The sequence below is a fragment of the Dipodomys spectabilis genome, unplaced genomic scaffold, assembly GCF_019054845.1.
Source record: "Dipodomys spectabilis isolate Male_0828 unplaced genomic scaffold, ASM1905484v1 ptg000844l, whole genome shotgun sequence".
Lineage (NCBI taxonomy): Eukaryota > Metazoa > Chordata > Mammalia > Rodentia > Heteromyidae > Dipodomys > Dipodomys spectabilis.
In genome coordinates, this window is record NW_024871521.1 from 80,001 (window position 1) to 94,651 (window position 14,651).

General features: G+C 43.7%; 1 protein-coding gene across 1 annotated transcript in view; it reads right to left on the reverse strand.

Annotated features, from left to right (window-relative positions):
- Lmo3 (LIM domain only 3) overlaps window positions 1-14,366 on the reverse strand; it is a 37,892-nt gene extending 23,526 nt beyond the window's left edge. Inside the window, exons 1-2 of the mRNA XM_042673447.1 lie at window positions 14,357-14,366; window positions 9,654-9,867 (exon numbers count right to left, since the gene is read on the reverse strand). Coding sequence (XP_042529381.1) covers window positions 9,654-9,859 — 206 coding nt within the window. The 5' untranslated portion in view covers window positions 9,860-9,867; window positions 14,357-14,366. The remainder of the gene's footprint in view (window positions 1-9,653; window positions 9,868-14,356) is intronic.
- Between the last annotated feature and the right edge of the window lie 285 nt (window positions 14,367-14,651).

A 14,651-nucleotide genomic window follows, 5' to 3' on the forward strand; every position in this document is an offset into this window, starting at 1 on the left:
TCTGTCTGTCTGTCTGTCTCTCTACTTCACCTGCAGCTATGCACAGTGCCTATTTTAAAGTCAAACCCTGGCCTTGGCTTCCGACTCCTTTAATAGAAGCTGACCTGTCGGTGGTACATTTTCTTAAGCTGTATTTCTGTCCAGGTATCATTTTATTTCATCTTTTTTATTTTGATTGATTGAGTTTTTAGTGATGGAGTCTATCATCTGCAGGCCTGGTTGATCAGAAGTGCATTTTTGTCGTGTTTTTTTTTTTGGTCAGTCTTGAGACTTGAACTCAGGGCCTGGGCGCTGTCCCTGAGCTCTTTCACTCCAGGCTGGTGCTCTACCCCTTGAGCCACAGCGCCACTTCTGGCTTTTTGTTGGTTCATGGGAGATCAGAGTCTCGTGGACTTTCCTGCTCGGGCTGGCCTTGAACTTGTGATCCTCAGATCTCAGCCTCCCGAGTAGCTGGGATGACAGGCGGGAGCCACCGGCGCCCGGCTTTCTTTTTCTTCTAAACGGCTGTCACATCTTTCTCCCGTAACCCCTTTACCCCATTTCTTCTCAAGTATTGTTCTCATACGACTCTCAGTCAAGACGGAGAAAACCCACTAAGAGATCTTGTGTTCAAAACCTGGAGGAGGGGGAAGGGGGCAGGAGGGGTTAACAAAAAATGTCCCAAGGACGCTTAACAATGATGAGCATTTCTATTTCCGTTTATTTCCTACCTTAGCTTTTAAGACATTGTTTAAGTAACTTTAAAAAAGAGTGTATGATAGAGCCGGGCGCCGTGGCTCCCGCCTGTCATCCCAGCTACTCAGGAGGCTGAGGTCTGAGGATCGTGGTTCAAGGCCAGTCCGGGCAGGAAAGTCCGTGAGACTCTCATCTCCCATGAACCACCAGAAAACCAGGAGTGGAGCTGTGATTCAAGTGGTAGAGCACCGGCCTGGAGTGAAAGAGCTCAGGGACAGCGCCCCGGCCCTGAGTTTGAGTCCTAGGACCAGCATCAGAAAAAAAAAAGGAAATTAAAAAAGGAAGAAATATTTCTCTGCTCCCGTGGCCTGATTTCACTCGGTTACTTCCCCCATCTGTCTTCTTCTCGGATGAAAAGCTGGCAAGAAGATCTTATTATACAAGTAGCCTTCCGCGGGCTTGACTATTAATCACTGCAACCTCATCTTCAGCTCGTCCTTGATTGTGCTTTTTATGTGTAATTTTCTCCCCACCTCATCTTCTTGACAGGGCCACTTGCCCAAGATGAGCGAGCCGCCGGCGTGTGGAGTCTGCTGGGGGTACTTAGCTCTGTCCTTACAGCACCCCGGAGACTTGGCTATTATACTCCACCTGCCGCATAGAAGGTTGGGTGTGGCATCACATGCCTGTAATCCCTGCTGTGCAAAAAGGAGCAAGAATTTGAGGAGGTGTGGTGGGGGGCAGATCGCCATCTGATGCCACACCTCGAGCACAAAAGCAGGAGACCCTCCCTGAACTTTTAAGGGAAGCAGTCTGGGCTCTGTAGCTCACGCTTGTAAGACAGGTTACTCTAGAGGTTTGGGAATCAGAGTTCAAGGTCGGCCAGGGAACCGAGTTTCCCCGGAGATAGATGTCACCTGAACCAAGACGGCAGTTGGGCATGAGCGTCTGTCCGTGTGGTCCATGCCAGCCGCACGGGTATTGTGAAAACAGGAGGATCGTGGTCTGGGAAGCCCCCAGCCTGAAGGAATGATTCAATCCAAAAAGAATCATAAGCAAAACATTTGGGGGAGTGTGGCTGAAGTAGTAAAACCTGTCTCTGAAGAGCAAGGACCCAAGTTCCAACTTCAGTACCAAGCACTTTGAGTGGTCGAGTGCTACCCCAGAGCGAAAGAAAACTCAGGGACAGCGCCTAGGCCCTGAGTTCAAGTCCTGGCCCTCGCAATAAAATAAAATAATAGAACTGCACGCCTGTGGGGAGGGACTGGGGGGGGGGGAAATGGGGAGGAGAAAGATGGGAAGGGGGAGGGCCTGGATTGATCAGGGCGCATGGTCTCCACAAACTGAGATCCCATGTGCACAACAACATCAAAGACAATCGTGTAAAAAAAAACCCACCATGAACAGAAAGGAAATCGAGGTAGAACCATGGCGCAAGTTTTAGCAGTGAATGGACCAGCAATGTTCTGTTTTTATTCATAGGATGGGTTTTCCCTGACCCGGCCAGTGGAGAGTTTTTAGTATTAAACTGAATCCAAATAACACATCCTGATGAGGGCCTAACTGAATGCGTGAATTTCCCAACTTTAAAATCAAGGACCTGACCGTTGTAAGATGATTATTTATCCAGGGTGTGATTTTATTTGTCCCTTCCTTCCTTCCTTCCTTCCTTCCTTCCTTCCTTCCTTCCTTCCTTCCTTCCTTCCTTCCTTCCTTCTTTCCTTCCTTCCTTCCTTTCTTTCTTTCTTATTATTTTATACCAGGTGAGCCTACAGCTAGATGATTTGCCATCACTTTAAAAACAAAATAAAAGAAGTAAAGCTAGAGAGCAAAGGAATTCAGGAAGAAAAGATTCAAGCCACATAAAAAACTCAACATTGCTGAGAAGAACTTCAGCTGTGAGGGGCTCAGAAACTAAAAAATAAGTAAATAAAAAAGATAAAAAAAAATGATACAGGGCAATGGACTTTAACGCTGTAAACACCTTAGAAAGCGATGGATCTATTCAGAATATAAATGTTACAAGAGTAGAACAAAAACTGGCCAAGAGGACATTAAAACTCCTTGAGAAGTGGATCGGGTGTTTGAAAACCACATTCATAGGGAGACACGTTTTCATGGAAGAAATCATGTCTTTTCCACTGGTGGAGAATATGTAGCCACAGATCTGTGTCCGGTGTGTAACATGGAGAGATTAGCTGGGAGTCAGTTAAGTTGAACAGCTCAAACGACACACAAAGCGTAGGCCACGGAAGACAACCTCATTGGAATCCATTGGAATCCTGCGGTGCAGAGTTCTGCTATATTTTTTCCTATTCCTTTTACTTGGATATTTATTGGTGAAAGGGAAAACAATATCAGCACCTACCTAATTCTGGGTACCGTCAGGCATGTTACCAGGATGTTAGAAAAATGCTTTCAGGCAAAATGGGAAAATAAGACTTTTCATGAGTCACAAAATAATGTCGGGGGGCGGGGGGGGGGGAATGCAATGGTTAGTGTAATTCTTCTTTTAGGATATTTAAATGTGTGTGTGTGTGTGTGTGAGAGAGAGAGAGAGAGAGAGAGAGAGAGACAGACAGACAGACAGAGAAAGACAGAGAGAGACAGAGAGACACAGAGACAGAGACAGAAAGACAGACAGAGAGAGACAGAGAGAGAGAGAGTGTTCTGGGGCTTGAACTCAGGGCCTGAGCACTACCCCTGAGCTTCTTTTTGCTTCAGGCTGGTGCTCTACCACCTGAGCCACAGCTCTACTTCTCCTTTGGGTTTTTGATGGTTCACTGGAGATCAGAGTCTCACGGACTTTCCTGACCCGGCCTCGAACCGTGATCCTCAGCTCTCAGCCTCCTGAGTAGCTGGGATGACAGGCGGGAGGCCAGGCATCCAGGAGGAGATTCGATTTTCTGTAGAGATGGAAAACCGGATGACCTACGATGTTTCGTGTGTATGTGCTCATCAAAGCCATTTACCAAATTACTAGTATCAGCATAGTTTCAAAAGGAGGTCCCTTAATAAATTATGTTCGCGCAGTCAAAACACAACCCTAAAAATGTATTATTAGTGGTTTAATGGAAGCTAATGGCGAGCTGGTAAATGAAATTCTGGCTGGCTTTGATATTTTTCTAAGAGCAATCAAACATCGCGGATCGTTCCCAGAATTCCGTGTATTTATAAAGCTCAAAGTAAGCAATTTCTCAGATGTGTTTAATCCTAAATATACTTGTAGACACAGAATTTTCTTTTTCTGCTAAGTCAGGTGTGATCTAAGTCATCCAACTCCAAACTGTCCCCCTGAAGTATTAAATGCATTCGGGGGAGATTGAAAAACAACAAACAACGGAGGTACAGAAGCAATAGGGAAATATTTTTAATTTTCCTAGGGAAGTGCTAGTATTTCTGTCTCCAGACAGCAACAAAACTAAAAGCATTAGTTATTATTATTATTATTAATGATGATGATGATGACGTTGCACCTCATCAGTCATTTGCAACGGCTGTATCACAGAATTAAGGAAAGATATTCTTGATACATTTGCAAATGAAAAGAGGGGTTCTACAGGGGATGAAATGTTCTTAATCCAGAAGTCTGCTGTAATTCTAGTTTGTTTATTCGCTTTTACTGCCCAAGAACACGGACGTTTGTAAAGCAATTATACCACGCAAATGATTCCTACCGATTTGGATCGCTTCATAAGGAGTATATAGTTGGAAACAGCCGAAATAGAACTCAGTAATGCTTTTCTACAATGAAGGAGAAGAGGGAATTAAAAGCTCAACTTTCCATAAAGCTATAAATAAGATCATCTTCAAGGGCTCTAATAGCACACTGTATCTCCCCAATAGATCCCAGCATCCTGGGTGCTCCTGGGTCAAAATATTTCCCTATCTTAAGATTAAATGAGACATTTAACCAGGACAAAAACCACGACCACAGTCAAGTATGTTAAGAAATAAAAGCTCCCATGAAACTTTGCAGAGAGAGAGAAGAGTAAAAAAAACAACTTGTGTGTGTACATAAGACAATTCACCGCAGATCTTACACTTTTCACAATCGGGAAGAATAAAAAGTGATCTGTCAAGTCATAATAACTCGTGGTTTCCCAGGAAAAATAAATTTCTCCCAAATGTCTAGTCTCCCAAACCATCCCTATGAAGGAGGAAAAAGAATTAATACTCGACTTTATGTGAACAAGCAGGAAAGTGTGCTGGAATTGCTGGGTGAAGCCACGTTCACCACAGGTTCTTATTTGCTTTTGGGGATGTCACTGGACCCCAATCTAAATTTAACCCCCCCTCCATCAAAATCGGGGGAGCGCCAGGTTTGATCGGCAGCACGGAACTAAAGTTATGGGCCGGAATTTGGGGGGGGGGGCGGTGTTCTAGGGTGGCACTTTATTTTGCTTTTCTCTTTTAGAGTTATTGTATTATTATCTTAAAGTGGATGAAAGCTACAGTTGCCAGAGCTAGGCCTCAAATCATTTTAGGGATATTGGAGTCCTGTCCCCCACTTTGATTTTTTTATAGCTTCTCATTCTAGAAGTGGCTGTGAGGTGGGCAGTCAGAAAACCAAAACCAACCCCCCCGGCCCCCCCAAAACCAAGAAAACCCAACCCAAACCAAAAAAAACAACCAACCCATCTGACAAGACACCATTCTGAGACAGGCCAACCTGTCAACCTCCATCAGCTTCTGCAGAAAACACACCACAAGATGCCGCAGCCTTCAACCAAACTGACAGGACGCGAACATAAAATACCAGCAAGTAAAAACACCCCAAATTACCCCCCCCCCACCACCCCCAGTAAAACTTCATCATAGAAAGTTCCAGATCTCCTCCACTGCTTCCGCTTTGCCAAGGAACGCAAGCACGAATATTCCTGTTCGGTCTGGGCGGACCCTTGTATACAACGTCTTAATGCTCAAACTCGGATGATGAGCTCACTACTGGATGCGCAGACTCCGAAATAAAATAAAAGTCTGTGGTAACCAAGGGAATCCTTCTGATGCCAGGTAGACTCCGCATTTTCACTTGGTGAATCTAATCGTGGCTTGTCCACTTTAACTACTATAAACACGATCAGCTTCCAGCTGTGAACTTTAGCTTGTGATCAAGCGCAGCAGACACATGGATCACCAAGACTTACGCAGAAGCAGAGGACATAGCGTCGACAGACTTCGCTGGGTCTTATTATATAAATGCTCATGAGCCGATGGATCACACCACATGGGTCAGTATTCTTAATAGAGGAAGTTTAAAAAGTCATTCCTTGTCTTTCTTTAAGACATAAACCTGTCTCTGGGTAAATCTTGTCTGACAAGAAAATCCACATTTTTTTTTTTTTTCTTTTACCTTCCACTGCCAAATAAAAGAAATGGCACCAGACCCGTTACGGACAGAAGGGCATTAATTATCCTAGAATATTGGAAACTCTGTATACACTACCCTATTGCTTCCTTCCTGTCATCTGCATTAGCTAATTGTGGGCCGAAGCAATTAAAAAGAAGAAGAAAACACTGAAATCAATGGTAACAGCTATCACTTCGGGAGATCATGCTGTCTCTATTTCTCCTCTTTTGCTATGGCTTTTAAATGTCTCCATAGAAAACTCGCAGAACTCCATCAAAGCCGTGGTTTGTGACATATCTCGAGACTTTGCAGCCTTCGACCACACAAACAATATCACAACGGACAATATCACAATATCCTCAGAGCAACAGAAAAATACCACAACATCCTCAAAGTAATAGACAATAAAGCACAGATCTTTGGAAACATTGCTCAAAACTGTAAGTGTTCTTTTTTTTAAATTACCTTTTTTTTTGGGAGGGGATGAAAATGTCTTTTAGGATGTTAAATATCACTGGGAAAAAATCATTTCCATCTTCTGTGAACATGCAGCTGAGTCAGAGTTATAACAGCCACTAATATCTTAGTGGAAGGGATGCTTTTTATTTCCCTTATCATTTTTCCTCTTCTTGTTCAGGTGATTCACAGGGAGAAATACAAATCTATAGCTTATTAACGGCTTGTTTGATCATCCCTAAGAGATTCTGTAATAGCCACAGGACGGAAACCAGCACAAAATAAAATAGCACTTAATAGAATTTAAATGGCGAAACACTAGCTGTGCAACACACACACACACACACACACATTCAAAAAATAAGATTAAAATCAATATGCTAAATTAGGGAATAAAAAAAATTCTACCCGAAGCTCAGGCAGTCAAAGACCGATTTGTTCCCAGATCGAATGACAGATCCTTCTATCATTAAACTCCCAGCAGCCTAAAACGTCTTTCTTTTAAAACTCTGACTACCTATCAGCTTTTTATTCACATTTCTCAAAGTGAACTATATGATCACTTAGTATCATTGCTACGTGACGTCTTTCTCTCCTTGGTTAACTCCATTCATTATTGAGAATGGTATCTCTCCCCCAGCAGACGCTGAATAAATATTTTAGAATGACCGTGCGTGATCAAAGAAATTAACTTATAAATAAATCCGATCGTATTTGTTGACTTCAAGTACAGAATGAGACTCCTGGAATTTTCCACTCACAGACACCTATCCATGCTCGAACATCTAATGTAATTACCTTGAGATCTGTATTTTCTACACGCGACGAAATGCCACATCGGTGCCTCTCCCAGCCCTCGGCTGGGTGTCTGTTTTCATTTCACACACAAGTGATGTGGAAATGTGCATCAGCTTTAGGCTGTGAGCACAACAACAGACAATGTTCATCTGGGGGGACACAGGATATCGGAGATCAAAACCAGGGTTCTTCTTTGAAAGAATGGGAAATGCCTGTCATTAGGTAACTAGCTGTAAAAGTTGGAGTCTAGGTGATTGCAGAAAAACTAATGTATCCTCTTTGAGAGAGGCAGGAAGAGAAGAAGAGGAGGAGGAGGAGGAGGAAGAGGAGGAGGAGGAGGAGGAGGTGGAAGAGGAGGAGGAAGAGGAGGAGGAGGAGGAAGAGAAGAAGGAGGAGGAGGAGGAGGAGGTAAAAGAGGAGGAGGAGGAGGAGGAGGAAGAGAAGGAGAAGGAGGAGGAGGAGGAATTATTTCCCATCCTAAACTATTTGCATTAACTCTCTTTAACCAAAACCCTTATGTGCCAAAAACCAGGTTAATATGATTCGTATTTACTACCATGAGGAACAATAAACTAAAACAGAAACAAATCCAAGATGACTTTCTCTGAGTGTTATTACACTGATACACATAAGCATTTCTCATCTCGCACAGGTGTTTCATAGGTAATTATGTATAAAAAAAATCTAGTGCTTTCCAGCAGTTTCTTCTAACATTTACTTCAGGGGTAGAGTAGGGGGGAAGAGTGTGTCTTTTGTTGTTGTTGTTTTTAGTTATTAAAACCCCTTTCACTGAGCCGGGATTGCCTGCACACCTCGTTTGGACCGGCAATGGAATTTCCCCTGAGAAAAGGTTGGCTTTTATTTTTATTTTTTAAAGTAGTATGTGTAACCGTCAAAAGGGGTCACCCCCCCCAAAAAAAATCCCAAAATGCATCATTTCATCATGGAAAACAGCAACAACAAAAATCGTGTGTGTGTGTGTGTGTGTGTGTGTGTGTAATTCCACGTGTCCAGATGGAAGTTCTAACTAGAAGGGACAAAGTTTGAGGAGAGACACAGAACTGAACATACTCTTACAACTCCCATTCATCAAAAAAAATATATATATGTATACATATATATACATATATGTATATATCATATATATATATGTATGCATATATATATATATATACATATATCTGACCTTAAAAAATAACCTTATAAAGACTAAGAAAATCAAAGTCAAATTCCCCCCCCCCCAGATGACTAAGATAATTAAGGGAGTTATTGTTGATTGATCAGTTTTGTGTTATATGTGGGGGGAGGGAGGGAGGGAGGGAGGGAAAAGTTCCAAATAAATAGCTCCATGTCAGCGTCGAAGCATGATTAATCGTATCAAATATGAAATCCCAAATGTTGCCATATATCATCGCTCTAATTTGATAGATCCCACTTTATTAATATAAGTCATTTGCAGTAGAAAGCAGTGGAGGGGGAAAAAGTTTCCCTGAGATGCAAACTCCCTTCTCTGTTTGGTGGGGGGGGTCTCTGGGTGGAAGATGGGGGACCATGTTGAAGGTCTTTGGTGCTGGGGGTGAGAAGGAGTTTGGTTTTATTTTCTTCTTCTTCTTCCTTTCCAAACCGTATACTAAATATATTCACCAAGAGTAGTTAAGAGCTGATGGCTCACGCCTGTTACCCCCAGCTTTCCCAGGAGGTCGAGATCTAGAGGATCGCGGTTCAAAGCCAGCCCTGGGCGGGAAAGTTCACAAGACCCTCACCTCCAACAAACCAGCAAAAAAGCCAGAAGTGGTGCTCTGGCTCAAGTGGTAGAGCAACAGGCTTGGGCAATAGAAGCTCAGGGACAGCGCCCAGGCCCTGAGTTCAAGCCCCAGGACACACACACACACACACACTATAATAATTATAATGATCATAATTATTAGTAATAATGAAATAAATGTGACTTCCTTCAGCCGAATGGAAAGGCTACAGCGCAAAGTTAGAAGAACATCAGACCATCAGTTAGCCGCGGCAGTAATAAATACACCCATGCAGATTGCTTTAGCCAGCCTTGACCCACCCCCCCTCTCCCCACACTGGAACTTTCTATGGGAAGAAACTGCTGGTGGAGCGGGAGAAGCTTCAGGCCCCTCAGAAAGCACGCTTCAGCAGAGATTTCCTAACGCGGACACTGACAGGTGAGCATTCATCATTATTATTATTGTGGTTGTTTTCAGCAACATACCCTTGTGGCAGGAACGCAATCCAACCCCAGCCCACGGCACGAAGGATCTGATCGGAGACAGATGAATTCTCGAGAAGAAAAGCCCGAAGCCACAGCCCCACGGGAGGCCCCCATCCCCGAGAGGTGGACCAGCGCAGCGCCTACCTGAGGTAGTCCCGGCGGCAGAGGATGAGGTTGGCCTTGGTGTAGAGGGTGGAACCCACCTCGCCCAGCCGGCAGTCACAGCACGCGCACTTCAGACAGTCCTCATGCCAGTACTTGTCCAGGGCTTTCAGGAGGTACCTGTCCTTGATCTTACGGTTGCAGCCAGCACAACCTTTCGGCTTGGTGTCTGGCTGGACCGAGAGCATTTGTATACCTGAGAGGAGAGAGAGAGAGAGAGAGAGAGAGAGAGAGAGAGAGAGAGAGAGAGAGAGAGAGAGGAGCTGAGATTAGGAGACAGACCTGCTACCAGTTACATATTCAACACTGCCTTTCCCCAAGCACATGGAGATTGCTTCCCTCCCTCCCTCCCTCCCTTCCCCCCTCCCTCCCTCCCTCCCTCTTCCCTTTTATTTATTTATTTTTCATGCAGAGGGCACACACTGAAATACAAACAAAAGGTGGGAGACACAAGGAGCCTCAAAGTTTATGAAGCCTTTCTCACATCGTCGACAAAGCCATATATGTGTACAGTGATAATCGCAAATTCATATATATATACACATGCACACACAGGCATGTAGAGTGTTAATAAGGAATTTGTACATAGACGAAGTCAGATAGGTAGTGACAATAATGGATTCATAGATATATAGGTGAAGTTTTATATATATATGGTGATAATAGCTAATTTATATATCTATATGAAGTCATTTACACAGTGGATTCATATATATATATATATATATATATATATATATATATATATAGTCCTTTACAGGGTTAATGAGGAATTTAAATATATGTATGAAAGCATTTATAGTGATAATAAGGAATTCATCTATATATAGCCCTTTACATGGATAATAGTGAATTCAAATATATACATCTATGAAAGCATTTATAGTGATAATAGTGAATTCACACATACAAATCCCTAAGGAGTCATACATACTGAAATCACATATATGTCGTGATCATCATTAACATATAGATATAGATATATATAGATATATCTGGTCACATACAGTGCTGATAGTAAATTCATATAGGTCACGTCATTTATATATAGATGAAGTCACACATAGTTATAATCATGAATTCATCAATATAAAGTCATTTACAGTGACAATAGTGAATTCACATATATATGAAGTCGTATACATAGTGATACAGCAAATTCACACACACACACACATAAGAATCATATAGCTCATAAGAGCAAGTTCCTATCTATGCACGCAGCCTGGGTGTGTGAAGGCGATCGGGTGTGGAAATGACCAAGTACATGTGTAACCCAACCATTCATCGGAGCCGACAGGGTAACTCGTTCTCCAACTACCTACGGAATACGTCTGTCGTGAACCATGCGACTATACCACAGGCCAACAGAAGCCAGCACTTCTGTATTGCATTCGGGAAAGAGGAAGAGCTCCCGGTGTACGTTAAGTTCTCCCATCCTACGTACGGCTTTATGGGAGGGCTTCTCCTCCTCTATAGGACCTAGGAGAATACTGCAGGATCTACACCCGCATCTCCATCCGAAAATAAAGGAATCTGAGATTTACAACTCGACTGACATCTTTGTACCTTCAAGAATTCCCTCTTGCTTGTTTTCTAGAGGTCAAACAACCAGGCTTAAAAAAAAAAAAAAGACAGAATAAAAGGAGAAAGGATTGCTGGCTCAACTCTCAGAGCTGCGTCTTTAGGCAACAAGGACTAATAATAAATAAAATAATCAGATCACTGATCACACTCATAACTGCACAGGACAGCCGACAGGATCGATCCCCAATTCCCTCCTCTCTAACCCCCACGTCTAACACCCAGGAGCGCGAAGCAAGTCCTCAAACATCACCGGAGCACCCAGCACACGCCTCTAATAATGCCACAGATCTTTCCAGGATACTTGGTTGCTTCTTCGAGTCCCCCCTCACCACAAAAACAACTTGTAAACTGATGATGGAGAAGGAAAAGAAAATAAATCAAACACCAGATACGTGTGTGTGTGTGTGTGTGCGCGTGTGTGTGTGTAAGAGTTTGGAGAGACAGCAAGCATTTCTTGCCCATTTCTCCAGAAATAGTGAACCTCTTTCTCTCCTTTCCTCTAGCTACCGCTAAAATCCGTGCCGGGCACAGCCAATTACAATCAGGCTGCACTTTGGTGACAGTCATTGGAACCGAGGCTGGCTATCAGGGCTGGTGAGACCAGGCTAAACCTCCTCAGGCCCAATCGCTAAGGACCTAGACAGGGCAGAGAGTAAACATCCACCTTGCTAGCTTGGCTTCATCTCCCTCTCCAGGACTTCCAACAAATCAAATGGATCCCCCCCCCCCCCATCAGGACTCACCGTTCTAATTATCTCATTAATCACACTATTCCTTTTTTTAAAAATCACCAGGATAAAAGATGAAAAAACATAAAAATATACATATATATATACACATATTTTAAATATATATATACATCTTTCATAGTAGTAGCTAACGTATATCATGCATGTTCATAATGAAGTCCTGGGTTGACTTTATTATAAAGGTGCAAATCTTTAGTCAAATCAGACACAGGGGTTCCAATCTTTGGGCACCAAATAACAGTACCCTCTTTGCCTCCTCCCCTAATTTTTTGGGGGGTTCTTATTATGGTGGTGGTATTGACATTTTAATTTAGACACAGGTTAAGCTCTGAAACTCTTCTTCTATTTTGCGTTGGCTCTGGGTTGACATTTTACATCCCAGACCCGCAGCATTTATGATGATGATGATGATGATGATTCACTATTATTAATTATCATTTTAATGTTCGGTAGAGGACTTCCCTAATATTTCTTCGGATGAGGAGGAAAATAAAACAAATATAAAGGAAATCTTTTCCATCCCGTGTCAAGTTCCCAATCTTAAGAGTAAGAACTGTTTGGTCAGTCACCCGTGTGGTGATCGAGATCTCCCCCTGCCGCCCCCCCACCCCAAATCCCCAGGTTTTGTGGGGTCTGTTCCTCCTCTCGGAGTTACACGCGGTCACTCATATCTCACAAGTTGTTCAGCCCTAGCTCGTGGTGTGTGTGTGTGTGTGTGTGTGTGTGAAGCTCAGAACTAGTTTTAGATTGGTGTGCAAATGGCTCTGGAGAAATGTCCCCCCCTTTGCGTGTGACACCTGCCATCCTGAATTATTTGACAGTTTAAGGGAAATCATAATTAAAGAGAGAGAGGAAATAATCGCATGTGCAGTGCGGTCTGCAGGAATCAGTATAAACCATTTCGTTTCAACTCTGGTGAGCTTTTAATTGCCTGGCTGGTTTTGTGTGCATGCTAACGGTCTATTGAACCCATTTTTTTTTTTCTTTCCGCCTTGTGCTGTGCTATTCATCTGCCTGGGCTCAGCTTTGACAGTTCACACAATGTCTCCCCGAACTCCACGACACACAGGCGGGGGACAATCAGGTCCCAAAGACACCGAGACACAGAGATGCCCGGCCGAACACTTTACAACACCACACTCATTCCCCTGATCCACAGCTTCTTTTGCTTTTCTTCCACAATCATTATTATTTATTATTATTATTTAAAACTTCCCTCTCTGGAGCTTTGGGAGGGGGCAATTGGGGAGCCGGGGTTAGAAAGAGAGGAGATGTGAAAAGGACAATAAAATAAAGCATTGCAAAGACTTAAGCCAGCTCAGGAAAGATGCAGAATTCAAAGCCCGGGTCTGCAGCTCAGAGCAACACCACAGATTGAAACCATTTGGCCAAGACGGTGGTATCTGTGCCAAGAGGTACCAAACAAAAGATGTTTTTCCCCCTCCGGTCTGTCCTCACCCCCTCCTACTACCCTTCCACCCAGGCTGAGGGAGAAAAAAATAAATCAGATTATTGGATCTCCCAGTGTGGTTTGTCTCTGGTCTGGTCCCTAGCATCCTTTCCAAGTGTCTTCTTCTAAAGGGGTTCAGAGCCATCTGTGTCCCCCAAGGTCTCTGCTAAACTCTGAGCCTGTCGCTCCAACTCCATACCCCATCACCTCCTCCTCCTCCTCCTCCTCCTGCTTTTTTTTTTTTTTGGAACCATGGAGCTGGGAACCAATTTGATTTCTCCCTTTTTCTCCATTGCAGCTGCAAAGCCGAGAGATACCGACATTGCTCAGCTCTTATCAGTTTAATTACAGTTTCCATGGTAGCAAAGTGCGCAGGGAGTACTAGCTAAAGGCCAACAAGAGATTTGCGAGACTGAGTTCAATTCTGATGCAGTTCACATGCAAAATATAAAGAGAGAGAGAGAGAGAGAGAGAGAGAGAGGAGAGGGGGGGAATCCTCGCAAGAAATATACATACACCCGAACAATGAATCTCTTGTGAGAGTTTTGCTCTGAGACCCCTTTGTGTGTGTGTGTGTGTGTGTGTGTGTGTGTGTGTGTGAGTGTGTGGTTGTGTCTTTGGTACTACCGCAAAGAATTCAGCCCCGCTGTACCACAGCTACACACATCTACTGCTTGGAGAAGTAGCAGACGTTTTCCAAAAGACAGCAAATAATTCCAATGTTCATGTTTGGGATTTTTTTTTTTTGGGGGGGAGGCAGGGCTTTTTTAGGGTTTTTTTTTGTGGTACCCAGAGGAAGAGGAGGGGGGTCTTTGGATGGAGTGGGTCGTTTCTGTTTTTGTTGATTTTTTTTCTGGTAAGGTACCCAGCCTGCAGGGCTGGGCCCGTGGGAATCTTACCAAAACTTTTCTCCTTATCTATTTATTTGTTGTGTATTTCTGTGTTTCTCTACCCCCTGGCTCTGGCAGTGTCTGAACTGTGGCTGTACCCCCGGACCGGCAGTGGGCGAGAAAGGGAGAAGAAAAGCCATCCGGAGGATGGCAATGGGACTGGCCGGCACTCAATCTACCCTCTCCAAGGGCCACACTCACACGCGCGTGTGTGTGTGTGTGTGTGTGTGTGGTGTGTGTGTGTCCACTTCAGCAGGCCAGCCCTGGTCAGGGTGACATCTTGATGTGTGGACACACAAATGGA